The 14,689-nt window shown below is 51.2% G+C and overlaps 1 protein-coding gene and 1 non-coding gene across 4 annotated transcripts in view; both read left to right on the forward strand.

Moving 5' to 3' along the window:
- The window catches only part of JDP2 (Jun dimerization protein 2), a 41,081-nt gene that overhangs the window by 1,561 nt on the left and 24,831 nt on the right, over window positions 1-14,689 (forward strand). The window contains exons 1-2 of one of the 3 annotated variants that reach the window (XM_029239351.1): window positions 5-129; window positions 9,378-9,601. In XM_029239351.1, the coding sequence (XP_029095184.1) occupies window positions 9,401-9,601 (201 nt within the window). In that variant the 5' untranslated portion in view covers window positions 5-129; window positions 9,378-9,400. Of the gene's footprint in view, window positions 1-4; window positions 130-4,005; window positions 4,067-9,377; window positions 9,602-14,689 lie in introns of those variants that run through there. The other 2 variants (XM_029239352.1, XM_029239350.1) reach the window with 2 other exon arrangements.
- On the forward strand, window positions 12,181-12,252 carry TRNAE-UUC. Its single transcript has one exon. It is a non-coding gene; the product is annotated as a tRNA-Glu (tRNA).

Here is a 14,689-nt window from a genome sequence, read left to right on the forward strand (position 1 = left end):
CCCGGGCCGGGACGGGCCTGGGCACCGGGCGGAGCTCCGCGGCCGGGCGGCAGCGGCGCTGAGCGGGCACGGCGCCTGCAGCCGGGTCCCGGTCCCGGGGCCGCAGCCTCCGCCCTCGGCTTCTGCTCGGTGGGTGCGAGGGCACGCGCTGGGGGCGCCGGGCCGGGCTGGGTGGGGCGCGCTGGCCGCGGGCACCTGGGACTGCCGCCCCCGCGCGGGCGGAGAGCGCCGGGCCCCGAAACCCGAGCCCCGCGGGGAGGCTCCCGCAGCTCCGGGACCCCGCGCTGCCCCGGAGGGGGACGCTGCAGTCCGGCCCCTCCCGCCAAGGGTCCGCGAGCCGGTGGCTTCCCTTTGGTTCCCACCCTGGGACGGGAGGCTCCGTCCGCTCCCGGGGCAGCCGAGACTCTCTCTCCGTCTCCCTCCCGTGCTCTCCTCCCCCGTCCGTTTGCAGGGAGGTGCTCTCCTTGCGCGGCGGGGAAGGCGGGTGAGTGGGGGAGAAAACTGCCCAGGGAGATGAGCCGCGGGGTGGAGATGGAGGGTGAAAGGCCAGGGAAGTGCAGGGTGCTGGTGGTGGAGGGATGACAGGGACCTGCTGGCAAGTCTTGCCCGCCCCAACCCCGTCGCAGGGAGGAAGCACGGCCGCCTGAGGACCTGGAGGAAGGCACTGAGAAGGGCTGGGGCTCTGCATACAATGAAGAGGGCTTCTCTCAGGGCCATTGCTCCGGGATTCCCCCTCTGGGAGGGGGTCTCGGGGTGGCTGGGTCCCCTTTGGTCTCCCCCAGCTCCCAAGCCAGGTTACATAAGAAGGCCAGCCGGCTCCTCTAGGTAACGAGCCCAGACGGCTGTCTTCTGCCCCCCCCCCACCACCAAAAGGAGCCTGAGCGGCTGTGGACCCCTGACCCTGCGGTTGCAGACCCGGTTTTGCCTGGGTCAGTGGTGGGGTAGGGGGGACAGGGAGGCCTCTGCACCTCTGCAGGGATGGATGGGCCATCCCTGCGGCTGGAGATGGAGAGGCAGGTAAAAGAGGAGCTCAACTGACCCCTCGGGTCAGCTCCCGTAGCAAAATTGCCTGACCCTTGCACTGGGCCTCTCCCCCCCCACCTCCCCCCGCATCCAGGGCATTGGGCTGTGGCCTGACCACATGTGCTCAGGGCAGCTGGGCTCAGGTCTGCCTCTCTAAAAAGGGCTTGCAGACTGTGTGGGTGTGTGTTCCCAGGTTCAAATCTTCGTGGACTCCTCAGGGTCTTAGTTTGAGGAACTGTGAGAAACTGAAGCTTTGAACCATGCTTGGGTGCCTGCTTGTCCTTTAAGGCCTTGCAGTGAACTGTGTTCACATGTTATCTCCCTTCCCCCCAACCTCCCTTCCCTGAGGGTTTTTTAAAACACCTCCCACTGTTTTCATCTTTCCAGCCAATCTGGCTGCAGTTTGGATGGACGCCTTATCTTCCGTTGCAGGTTTCTAGGGGAGAGTTTAACTAGGTATCAGGTGTGAGCATGGCTCTGATTTTATATAAACCTGACGACCAGGGAAGAGAAGCAAGATCTATTCTCGTGCCTCTGGCTGGTTAAGGTTTTGCCTTGTTTAAAACAGGGAGGACGGATTTCTCAAAGACTCTTCTGTTTCCCTTCTACTTTGGCTTCAGTTCAGAGTTGCAGGCAGCTCCAGAATTTTCCTGAAGAGCTGGGCGCTGTGAGATCTGAAGGGCAGCTGGAAGGCATGGATGTGGAGGCTTCTGACTTTTCTCCTGGGTGGGCTGCAGCCACCTCCAAGGAGATGTGTTGATAACTGGTAACAGTGTCCCCTAAGGAAGAATCTGGACAAGGATCTCTCCACTCACTCGCCACCTGGCTTTTGCAGCTACCACCTGTTTGCAGGATGTGTGGGCATCTTTTCCAACCTGCAGAAAACTCGGCAGAAGGCTGAGAAGGGCTAGGCTCTCCAGGCCTTGTTTGTCATGGGGCTGCTGGTGTTGTGACTGTCCCTCGCACAAGTGTCTCTGTTTCCAGCTCTGTTCTGGAAGAAAGGGGCCAGTGCAGACTCTAGGTTGGCCTGCTCTGTATTCATTCAGCCCCAGCTCAACTTGAGCGATCAGAGCCAGGGCTGAGGGCAAGCTACATTCTTTTCTGCTTTTCTGCTGCAGGATGCAGTTTGCTTTTTTTCCATGTGAATGAATTATGTTGGAAACCGAAATGGGAGGAAGAGAAAAATAGAGTGAGTGTATGTGGGTATGTGTGTGTGCATACCCTATATAGGCAGGGGGAGAGCAGCGGGCACATTATTTTTCCATTTTCCTTTAATTAAGGCTCTGTGGAGGTGTGTTTGAAAACAGAGGGTCTCCTATGCCTTTGAGGAGGGTGAGAACACTGTTTTGGCTGCGTCCTGGGCCATATGCAGTGTATGGTGGCCAATGAAACTGGGCCTGGCTCAATCTGTTGCTTGTCTTGGCAGTCGGTTCTGTGGCTTGTGTTACCAGCTCTGGAACTTACAGGCTGCCAAGCTCCATGTGCCTGTGTGTGTGTGCACATACGTGTGTGCGCACGCTTGCTCTTGTGCGTGGGTGTATGGTTTGGCCTCCCAAAGCTCAGCGGAGACAAACACGTTAGCGACCCCCAGTTGGAATTTTCAGCCTGTGTTTCTTTACACTAATTGCTGCGGGGGGCCCGGCCAGAGCCCACCATTCTGGGTTTTTTTCAGTCTGTTTTCTTGCTGTAGCCCTTGGGATTCCATTCGTGGAGCTCCATTTCCAAAGCTTTAACTGGCCAATGGCATATTTTTTACAAAGGGCCAACAGATCGGTCACATTCTGTGTGTGTGTCTGTATTATGTATGATGCTATGAACTCCTGGCACCAAGGAACAGAGATGGGGTGAGGTGGGAAGAGAGTCGAGAAGTCTGGCCTGCCGGCAGTTCTTTCCCAGCTTATTCTCGCTGCTCAGGATAAGGATCCTGGCAGAAATGACTTACTGTGTTTTTATTGAGCACCTACATTAGGCAGGGGAGAAAGCTGTGTTTACAGGCAGGGCTTGTCAAAAGCATTTCCCTGGTCTCCAGAGAAGAATCTTTCTTGGGGAGAGGTTCCAGTTTCTTCTATGGCTGGGATGGCTATGCAGGGATCAGGTTGTGTCGGTGGCTTCTCCTGACACCCACCACATCGCATTCTCTTATGAAGATCTGAGGAGTGACTCCTTCTAAGCAGTGCAGGGTTACAGTGGATTGAAGGACACAGGAGATGCTGGCGCTCTGCTTCTGGAGGCGGGCGTGGAAACCCAGCCAGCTGGGAGTGCCCTGTTGCCAGTGATCTATGCAGTTGTCTTCTGGCCTGTGAGATGGAGGAGGACTTAGGAGAGACTGAGGCAGAGGGCAGGTGCTGGGTCTCATTTCTGCACCTTTGTACCCAGCCCTGATCTGCCACCTGTTGTTTCTCTTCTGCAGTAACTGCGTGGATGCAGGATGGTCCTGCCTCCTTGAGATTTAGAGTTGGAAAGTGGGAGAGCAGAGAATTCTCTGGGCTGGATCTCCAGAGAATCCTCCGGGGATCCTCATGGCCATAGGAACGGGAGACCGGTATTAGATGGGAACTGGGAACTGTGCAGAAGGGACCTTGAGGGGTCATCAAGCACTAGTGTTGCTCCAGGAAGGAAGGCCCTTGAAGCTACGCTGACTTCACACTCACCAAGTGCGGGTGCCGTTCCAGGTGCTTTCCAAGTATTAACGAATTTAATCTTCTTTTTAGCCTTACAGGGCAAATAATGTTATTAGTCCCATTTTGCAGCTGAGGAAAGTGAGGCACAGAGAGTCTCGGGAACTTGCCCAAGGTCACACAGCTAGTAGGGGCAGAGCTAGGATTCACACCCAGATGATCTGGTTCTGGAGTTTCCACTTTAACCTGCCTCACTCTCCTGCCTGCAGAGCTGAACCAGCCATCGGAGATGGTCTTTTGCTGCTTGCCCTTTTCTCCCTCTTGGAGCTTCACCATCCTTTTGCTCCCTGCCTCCTGGATCTCCTTGACTTTTGGAAGCTGGGTGACCTGCATCACATCAGATTCCAGGAGAGAGGTCATCCCAGGTGATTCCTTAGCTCCAAGAACAGATTTGGTGTTTAATTCTCCAAGATTCATGGTAGTTAGTACTATGCTCTGTGATGACTGGCCTGGCACCTTTCTGCCCTCTCTGCGCCCCGGCCCCTGCCATGGACTGCTGCCCTTCACATCTTTCTCCTGGGAATCTTCCCAGGCTCCAGCTCCCAAGACCTCCCACCCGTTGATTTCAGTTGCCAGTTACTTGCTCTTGACTTCCAACCACACTAGTGCTCCTGGGGCCTGACCCTATGAACTCCCTTGCTCCTTGAGCTGCCCTCACTCACCTCCACTTTCTTTTAGCACCAAGCCTTGCAGCCTTAGGCTATCTGCACTCATTTGCACACCCATTCCTGCCTCCTGATGCCAGTCCAGGCCAGCTGTTTGCCTGGAAGGGAGCAAACCTTCTCAAAGAGACCCAGGGATTTTAGAGCCTTCCTTAAACTTTTTTTCCTATGGACGGACAGAAAGTTCATGATGCAGATCCTAACTTTCTCTTGATCTGCCTTTAAAAAAGAAAATCTATCTTTGCCATTCTAGATGAAGATGCCAATTACTGGGCACTTTCTAATACGAGTAGCCTTTTACGATTTTGACACATCAAAGCAAGACTATTGTTTATTTATAGATACTCCCATTAAAGAATATGATAATATCTTACAGATTAACATACAGTAAACAAGAGAAGAAAATAAGAGGGAAAAACTTAAGTTTTTAAGTTATCTCTTCATTCTTTTGGCTGAAATGACTTCATCTTAATATCTCCCATCAGGGCCCATTTTCTGGACTTGAAGTGTTTTGTGACTTTTTTTTCTACTTGTACAAGGCAGCATCCCAAATCGTGTGCCTACAAGTCCCTGAGGAAGTCAGGATAGAGAGATACAGATATCAGATTTTTTCTTTAGGTTCTTTTCCCTCGGATCCACCTGGTCCCTGTTTCTTTCAAGCTGCCTCTCAGGAAGCTGCATCAAACCACCCCAAATCTTAGTCTCAGCAGCAGATTAGGGTCCACTTGTGACCTCCAGAATGCTTTCTGTCTTATTCATGCCTTGCTTGTCAGTCTCATCTTTGATCTGTGCATTACCCGGTTTTTCTTCATTGGCTGTTTTCCAAGTTGTTCCTGGTCAGTGTCCTGAATTGCCAGTCTTTTTTTTGAATTTATTATTTATATTTATTTATTTGTTTATTTATTTATTTATTTATTTTTTGAGGTACGCGGGCCTCTCACTGTTGTGGCCTCTCCCGTTTCGGAGCACAGGCTCCGGACGTGCAGGCTCAGCGGCCATGGCTCACGGGCCCAGCCGCTCCGCGGCATATGGGATCTTCCTGGACCGGGGCACGAACCCGCGTCCCCTGCATCGGCAGGTGGACTCTCAACCACTGCGCCACCAGGGAAGCCCTAAATTTATTTTTATACGGCAGGTTCTTATTAGTTACCTATTTTATACATATTAGTGTATATATGTCAATCCCAATCTCCCAAATCATCCCACCACCACCCCCCTCCCCGCTTTCCCCCCTTGGTGTCCATTCGTTTGTTCTCTACATCTGTGTCTCTATTTCTGCCTTGCAAACCGGTTCAGCTGTACCATTTTTCTAGATTCCACATATATGCGTTAATATACGAAATTTTTCTCTTTCTGACTTTCTTCACTCTGTGTGACAGTCTCTAGGTCCATCCACGTCTCTACAAATGATCCAGTTTCATTCCTTTTTATGGCTGAGTAATATTCCATTGTATATATGTACCACATCTTCTTTATCCATTCGTCTGTTGTGGGCATTTAGGTTGCTTCCATGACCTGGCTATGGTAATAGTGCTGCAGTGAACGTTGGGGTGCCAAAGTCTTTTTGGATTCTAGGCCTGTCTTTTGAAGCACAGGCACTATTTGCCGATATGGGTCTTCTGCCAGTGTATAGCGTTTGCTCTTTATTTATGCATCCCAGTTACTAATGGAGACATGGAGGGTGTTTATCTTCCTTATGGACTTCTGGGCCCCAGAGGGAAGAAACTCTGGGTTCTTCCCTTACAACTTTTAGTGTGTACTTCTCTTTCTCCCACTAAATTGTTTCTGTATGGAATAACCAGTTTGGGAGATGATTTCACATCTTGTCATCTTTCCTCTGTCTTCCTTGAAGTGGGTAAATTCCTCCTGGCTGTTATTGGTTCCCTGTCACCCACCCCCCGCCTTTTATAGATTCCTAAATCACATCAAATTGTTTTATTTTTCAAATCACCCAAGTTGCCTTTCAGCCTTGGCTCATCAGTCAGCTCCTTCCAGTTAATGGGGATCCAGTTATGAAAGGCAGCTGCTTTAGCTCCTCCATCTTCGGCCCCCCACCCCCGGAGCCCTTTAGGATGACTTCTCACTGGTGAATGTCAGCTGTTGTGGTTGTCTCCTAGGAATGGCATGTGTTAAGGACTTTGTGGTTTGTATCTGAGCAGTTAGGGGCACCCTTGAGAGGAAAGGCAGGAGAGGGGGATTTTTTGTTTCTGTAGAGGAAAACCTGGTGCCTAATTCCCTGGGTGAGGCTTGTCAGTGGGACAGGTTCACAGGCGAGCAGGAATGGTAAGAATTCATGGGGCTGCAGCTCCCAGTGGGTGCTCCCTCTGGCAGGGGGGTTCTCACAGTAGCAGAGAATTCATTATATTTTGGGGTCATTTGTTAGTATCTCATTTATACCTTCTGTTTGAAAATAAACAGAAGCTGCAAGCCGAGCCTATCATTCCCAGAACAGAGTGGGGTCTGGCTTCCATCTCCTGAGATGGCTCTGGCGGGGAGACATACAGAAGCCTCTGGAGGATTTTTCTTGGGGTCTACCGTGGGAACGAATAATCTGGAGGTGGATAACAAGCATATAAACTTCCAGAGACACATCCTTACCCTACTCACTGAATTTTGCTCCGCCATGAATTTATCATTCGTTTCTTCGTTCATTCATTCGTCAAGTATTTGTTGATTATCCTTTCTGCGCCAGAAATGTGCATTACTCACCCCTTGAAATCACCCCTCCACTCGCTAAGTGGCCACATGGCACGTTTTGCCCCACATGAATGGGTCCTTACAGTATCGGGAGGTTCTGGGGCTCCTGACCAAGGAGGGGATTTTGCACTATATTTTTGCTTTGCTCCATACCTGAGGTGTGATGCCTCTCTCCCCTGGTAGGGCTTTGTGTCCAGATGAAACACCAGGCATAGGACATTTTCAAGCTTCCCATCTCCTGTCCATTTTGACTAGCTCAGTTAAACATCCTTCCTGGGGTTGCTGACTCCTTGTAGCATCAGTTCAGGTCTAGAAGGGGGAGTTTTGTAGGTTTTTTTTTCCCTCTTCTGAGGAAAAGATATGAGTTTCCTTTGTCAGTTTGACTCAGGTAGCCTGAAATCACCCCCCTCCGCTCCCCACCCCCACCGCCTGCCAAATACCCACATGGCTGGGTCCAGGCATCATTTCGCCACAGAAGAGTGAGTCCTTACACTGGCCCCTTTCTTATTCTCCCTGGAGGAGTTCCGGGGAGGCATGTAGCTCATCCACCATGCCCCAGAGCAGCCTCCTGGCGTGGCAGCCTGCAGCCCTCTCTGCATTGCAGGCCTGGCTCCAGAGGGTGGAGGGAGTGACTTTCTCACTGAAAGTGGCCTGACGGACATCACATCTTCTCTGTCTTGCCAAATGCACCCCTTTCTATGGGAAGAGAGAGTGAAGGTAGAAAGATAGGTCAAAGCTTCTCCCCCAGGATTTCCAAGACAGATGAAGTTTTAATTTTATAGCCCTGTGCAGCGAGGCGGGAAGGGGGAGAAATGATTTTTTTTTTTTTTTTTAAATTTTTGACTGCGTTGGTCTTTGTTGCCGCACGCGGGCTTTCTCTAGTTGCAGCGAGCGGGGGCTACTCTTCATTGCTGTGCACGTGCTTCTCACTGTGGTGGCTTCTCTTGTTGTGGAGCGCAGGCTCTAGGCTCACGGGCTTCAGTAGTTGCAGCACGTGAACTCAATAGTTGTGGCACACGGGCTCAGTAGTTGTGGGTCACGGGCTCTAAAGCACAGACTCAGTAGCTGTGGCGCACGGGCGTAGCTGCTCCACGGCATGTGGGATCTTCCTGGACCAGGGCTCGAACTCGTGTCTCCTGCATTGGCAGGCAGATTCTTAACCACTGCGCCACCAGGGAAGCCCGAGAAATGATTTTTTTTTTCCTTAGGGTGAGAATCCAGAGGCAGTTTTGTACTGAAATGCTACTTACAAGGCTGTTTAGAAGCCAAGACTGTGCACAACTGACCTGTAGTGCTCTCAGTGCTGCTTGGCTCATAGTAAGTGGTTGACAATTGGATGGACGGATGGATGGATGGATAGGTAGGAGCCCTGTAAGTGGCCAGAAAGTCTGGCTTTATTAGCAGACAAGCTTTCTTCCCTGCCATCTGTGGCTTGAAGGGATAGTTTCTTACCCATGAGCTTCCCCCAGTGAAAAGAAGGAAAAAGAATTCCCTTAGTGTTGACCTGTCTACTTTATGTCTTTCTTTCATGCCTGAATCTGCCTTCCTTTGCAAACCTTCTGGGTCTGGTGGAGCTAGAATATGTGTTTGCTTTGAAAGTGAAGAGCCCGTGGAGGACTTTTCTCGTACTGGGCTCCACTGGGGAAGCACATGCTAATGAATTCCATCTCCCGTGCCTCAGTCTCTTCCTCATAGATGCCAGATGCACACACTCACACACACATTCACTGTTAACTTAGATCTGCTTCATCTCGTATTCAGGGTGTCTTAACAAGTATGCGGGATGGGATGTGTGATTTGAGGGGAAGCACCATGACAGCCCCAAAATAGCTCCCTCTTAAACAGGTGCAAAGGTGCTTGAGATGCCTCCATTCTGATCCATTCTCTTCGGAGGCAGCGTGTTGCAGTCTAAATCCAGCTCCTCCAGTTTTAACTGTGTACAGTCTGGAGCAAGTTCTTTTTTCTAAGCCTTGGCTTCTTCCTCCGTGTCATGGCCTCTGACCCAGTCTTATGGGACTGATGGAAGGATTACCACAGTGCCCAGCCCATAGCAAATGCTGAATCAATGTGGCCTGTGATTGGGTTAAGCATTGCCTAAGTGCCAACAATAACCTTGGTGTGAATTAACTGATCAAGTTTCCCTCAATAACAGAATGGACTTAAGGGCAGGAAGAGCACCTTAAGGTGGGGAAGGGGTTTAGGGGGACATTGGTGAAAGAAAGGGTGAGGTCCTGGTGAGACACAGGGACTTAAACCCCTCATGGAACCTCTCACCCGGCTGACAGTGCCTGTCCTGCTCTTCTCCTGTCCACTCCAGGCTGGGCTGCCGCTCCTCCTGCTATGATGCCTGGGCAGATCCCAGACCCTTCCATGACTGCGGGCTCTCTGCCAGGGCTCGGCCCCCTGACCGGACTCCCCAGCTCGGCTCTGACTGCAGAGGAGCTGAAATACGCCGACATCCGCAACATTGGGGCCATGATTGCCCCTTTGCACTTCCTGGAGGTGAAACTGGGCAAGAGGCCCCAACCCGTGAAGAGTGAGGTGAGCGAGCCTTGTTCCCCCAGGGCAGGATCCTGGGGGGAGGGTAGGACGCCTGGATTAGTGTCCTAGGTCTAGCCCTAAACTCACCGTGTGACCTAAGCCTTGCTGTTTAACATGGGGTCTGAGGACCAGTAGCATCCATGTCAGTAACATCTTGAGGTTGTTAGAAGTGCAGGATCTCAGGCCCCACCCCAGACTGTCGGAATCCGACTCTGCGGTTCAACAAGCTCCCCTGGGGTATTCAGGGCCATGTTAGCGTTTGAGAGGCACTGGGCTAGGGCAGGATGCCCAACCTATCTCTGGTTCTTTGAGGGGCAAGGGAAGAGTGATTAATAATAAAAGTATTGAATAATAACATTTGGCCATCTCTCTGGGGTGCTGGGGGTGGGGTCAGGGGAGATAATGGGAATGTGCACATGCTTTGAAAAGTATATAAGGCAATGCCAATATTGGGTTAGCTTTAACAATTATTATCATTAGTCACATCATTGTCTCTATTGCTCTTGGCCCCAGGCTGGAGCTGAAAGCAGGAACTTGGAGGAGGGGTGGTGTGGGCTCCCTTCCCAAGCTGCTGCCAGAGCTGGACTTGGCCTCAGTGGCCTGCCACCATCTGCCTTAGCTGGTGTTTGCAGAGGACCCACACGTGGAGCACGCCATCCTCGGGTCCCTTGGAGCTGCAGTGCTCTTGAGCCGTACTTGTAGAAGAGTAGCTTTTCCCTGGGGACCGGAGAGAAGCAGAAGTCCCCAGCGTGGGTGAGCATCAGTGCTGGGCACGCCCCCGGTCACTTCCCCAGGGCTGGTGATTTGTCCAAAGGCCTGCCCCAGTGAGGTCCCCAGCAGGGCCATTTCTTCAGAGCCCAGACAGAGTAGCTGCCCGCCCGGAAGGGAGAAGGAGCCGGTGGTGGGAGCTGGAGAGCTGGAGAGGCGGCTGGGCCAGAGGCCTGGGGGGAGGCAGCTGAAGGGCAGGTGCTGGGCCGCCCTGCGGGGAGGGGGCATTCACAGACAGAGGTGTGCCCGGATGGGGGCTCATCCTGTAGGATGGAGCTCACAGGGCTGGACGTCCCAGAAAGGGGGACTCTTAGTGGAGAAAGGTGTCTGGGTACCAGCAGGGGGGAGTTGGGTATTTTAATGCCATTCCTGCTCTGCCTTCCCTCTCCCCATAAGTACCATAAAAATTGCACAGAAGGGCTGCTGGGGAGCTCGGCCGGGGGTGGCACACTGGCTGTTGGCGGGCCGGATGTGGCTCTCAGGTGTGTTTTGTTTGGCCTGCGCAGTGTTTTAAAAGAAGCTGGAACCGACATTTCACTTGAAAATTTGGATTTTAATCTTTGATTACAAAGCGGGAAGATGTGGCCACACCGTGCCCTGTTCTGGCACGGCCAGGAGCAGGGGAGCCGCTTCACTTCTTTGCTCTCTCCAGTCTCCCACAGGCCCGGCGCCTCCCTGTTCCTCTCGATTTTGCTTACACTGTCAGTTTTGCTTTTGTTGCCGCCGGCTGCCTTCATTTACCTTGGACCGCGTGGCCCCTACTGTAGACATTTGTGCTGGAGACACCTGGATTAGGTGCCCTGTAGATGCCCACTAAAGACGGTTGATTACAAGATGAGAGTTGACGGGTAATTATATTCTTCTGAATTGATTTTGTCAATGAGCGTGCTGTGGATAGCACTTCCTGGCTTAGTTAGTGCTCTGTGTTCTTTGTGGAGAGCCCTTATCTTTGGTCTTGTGCTATTTTGCCTTCCCAGGCCCAGAACTTGAAAGCATTCATTTCTGGGTCATTCCATAGTATTTAAAACCAGTAGCTGAGCAGGGGCACTGAGGCTGAGGGGTTGATGAGGGGCCGGTGCTTTGGTTTCTGAGATCTGCCTGGAGGCAGGGGCTGAGTTACCACCTCCCCCCTCCGCAAAAGGTACCAGAGGAGCTTTCTTTCTTTCTTCCTTTCTTTCTTTCTTCCTTTCTTTCTTTCTTTCTTCCTTCCTTTCTTTCTTTCTTTCTTTTTTTTTTGAAAAGGCCTTTATTTGGATTGGGTATTTTTACATTTCACAGCCTCCCCCAAATTGGTGACATATGCCCTGTACCTGACAGTGACGTGCCATCCTCCCAGGCACCCACAAACACACACCATCCAGGCTGTGACAATAACAAGCCATTTTTAGGGCATATTTGCATGTCCCCTCCCTCGCTGTCAGACTGCAGTGTAGTGGGTGCTGGCGTGGAGTAAGGTCAGCCCTGCACTGGGAACCGACCTCCGATGTTCTAGGTCAGACCCAAGATGGGTGGGGGTTCATTCTGAGAGCAACTGAAAGATAAAGGGGGTTGGGAGAGGAACTTGCAGCTGGAGAACCTTATGTCCCGAAGATTTATTTGCATATGGCACCCTGCCTTTGGTGGATTTTCACACTGGCATTTTGGACTACTAAAACTTTCTTGAATAATAATAAGATATGAGCTCACATTTATTAAACGTTTAATATGTAGCAGGCCCTGTGCTAAGGGCTCAACATGTAGAGTCTTGTTTATTCCTTACCAGATCCTGGTGATCTGGTTCTCCTCATTTTAAGGAAGAGGAATTTGGGAATTCCCTGGTGGTCCAGTGGTTAGGACTCAGCTCTTTCACTGCTGTGGCCCGGGTTCAATCCCTGGTCAGGGAACTGAGATCCTGCAAGCCGCGCGGCACGGCCAAAAATAATAATAATAAAATTAAAAAATTGAAAAATAAATAAAAAAATAAAGAAGAGGAATTTGAGGTCCAGGGAGGAGGAGGTCAAGTCACTCGGGGTCGCACGGCTGGAAGGTGGCAGAGCTGGGCCCTGCGTGGGCAAGACGCTGCTGCTGGGATAGCGGTGTGCACCAGGCACAGTGCTGGGTGCTCTCTGTGCAGCATCTTGTTGAACTCGCATGAGAACCCTTTTGAGGTCATTATTATTGCTGTTGTTATTGTTATGTCCACATTGTGGATGCAGTCAACAAGTCTTGGGGACATCCAAGGTCACGCAGCTGCGAAACGAGGCCAGGCAGTCTGACTTTGCAGCCAAAGCTTAAACCTTATGCTATGCTGCCTCCTGTGCTCTCTGCCAGACTTCCAGGCTCTAATCAGTACTCTGTTGGGCTGGGGAAGCCGGATGAACCTGGCCCCAGAATCCTCCATCATTTTGATGACACACCCAGATTAACGCTTAGCCCGTCAGTTCTGCAGCCGTATCATCTCCCAGGCCCCCGGAGAGAGGACGGGCCGAGCCGCTGTGCAGGCAGCTCTGTCCCAGCTGGCTCTTGGGCTGTCCGCCTTATAGAGGCCAGCAGCCTCTTGGGCCATGTCCAAATACATGAAGCAGTTGGGTAAAAGAAAATCAGAGGAATTAAGTTAAAGGACGGGTTTTGTAAATGATGAAATGCTTTGTGCTGATGTTTTTATTGGCTTGGCCAAAAAGTTCGTTCGGGTTTTTCCGTAGGATGTTACGAAAAACCTGAACGAACTTTTTGGCCACCCCAATATTATAGGGTTGTCACATCACGTTAAACCATTTTTGTGGAGGTGCTTCCCCGCAGTCCATTTGTCCAACAGATACATGCTAAGCACCTACCATGTGCCAAGCACCGGGCCAGACACTGGGAACTGAACCATAAGCAAAGTCGACAAAGTCCACCTTCTCTTGGACTGTGTATTGGAGTGGGGATATCCAAAAATAAGCAAATTCATATACAATATAAAAGGCCAGGTAGTGGTCAGTGTCACGAAGAAAAGCTAAGAAAACCAAGTGGATGGGAAGTGGCCAGACTGCTCGTTGTGAGGGTTGGCTAGGGAATCTGGGCACGTTATATTGTGGCTTATGGGATTTTTAGAGCCGATGCTTCTCTCTTTCTCTTTGTTCTTCTTTCCTTTTCAATACTCCTTTTCAAGACAGCTTTGCTCTCTGGCTTTCTCCAGAGCTTTCCTTCCTTCCTCCACTTTTTGTTCTGCAGCCCCTTAAGCTGGAGTCCTCCACCAAGCACCCCCTGTTGTCCTGGAGATCTCGGCCCTTCCTGGGTGGGTCATCTCCGAGTGGGCTGCAGTGGCCATGCCCTGCCTCTGGGCCTGGAATGCATTTCCAGTAGTGGCGGAGGGAGGCCAGAAGCCCTGCCCTTGTGTGTGTGCACGTGCGCGCGCAAGCACGCATACACACACGCAGAGCAAGCAATGACCTAACAACCTGCTGGATGGGACCCCTCACCCTCTGTGTCACTCTGCAGTGCTCTAAAGGGTACTCAAGTTCAAGAGAGTCTGGATGACCTTTTAAGAAAGAGATTGCAAACTGTCATTCCATGGGCAGGAGTCAGCCTACAGATGAATCTTGTTTGGCCCTCACAGTGTGGGGTGTTTTTTTTTTCTTCTTTTTTTTATTGAACGAGTTGCTATATGTAAAAGCCAGGAAATGTGGACTTTTTGGCTTCTTTAAAAAACCCAGAATATCTGGGCACTCTAGACCCACACCCTTATATGCAACGAGAAGCTGGAGCTGAGCTCACTGTATTGGCATGTGGTCCTCATTTCTCCGCAGTCCCCACCGCCTCCTGTTGCCTTTCCCAGCCCGCTTCACAATGCCTATTGTCACCAGCCGGCTTTTGAGTTTGTGTCCTGTGCTTAGGTCCCAAGGATGGGGACTACATCTTCCATTCCTTTTTACTTCCACCAGTCGGTGGACAGTGCCTGGCCTGTAGACTGTTTAACACATGCTTGTTGGTTTGAACATTAATTAGCTGTGTCAACTTGGCAAGTCACTTACACTTTCCATCCCTTGGTTTCTATATCTCCCAGTTCTCACCTCCAAGCATTTGTCCCTTTCTTTTTCTATTTCTGAACATAAGCGACTTCAGGCCAAAGACAAGAGGACACAATGAAAATCAAACCAACCATTCCCAAACTTGGTTGATCATCAAAACCACTTGGCAAACTTCTTATGAATCCAGATTTCCAGACCCAACCTTGGGCCCATGAACTCAGAATCTCAGAGGGCAGAGTCCAGGGAATCTGTGTTTTTAGTAGGCCCAGAGAGTACTTGGCTACATTTGGGAACCTGACTTTATCTGTTTGTACTTCTTGTTCTCTTCTGA

Source organism: Monodon monoceros, unplaced genomic scaffold (genome assembly GCF_005190385.1).
Source record: "Monodon monoceros isolate NGI ecotype Baffin Bay Population unplaced genomic scaffold, NGI_Narwhal_1 Super_Scaffold_21, whole genome shotgun sequence".
In the NCBI taxonomy this organism is placed as follows: Eukaryota; Metazoa; Chordata; class Mammalia; order Artiodactyla; family Monodontidae; genus Monodon; species Monodon monoceros.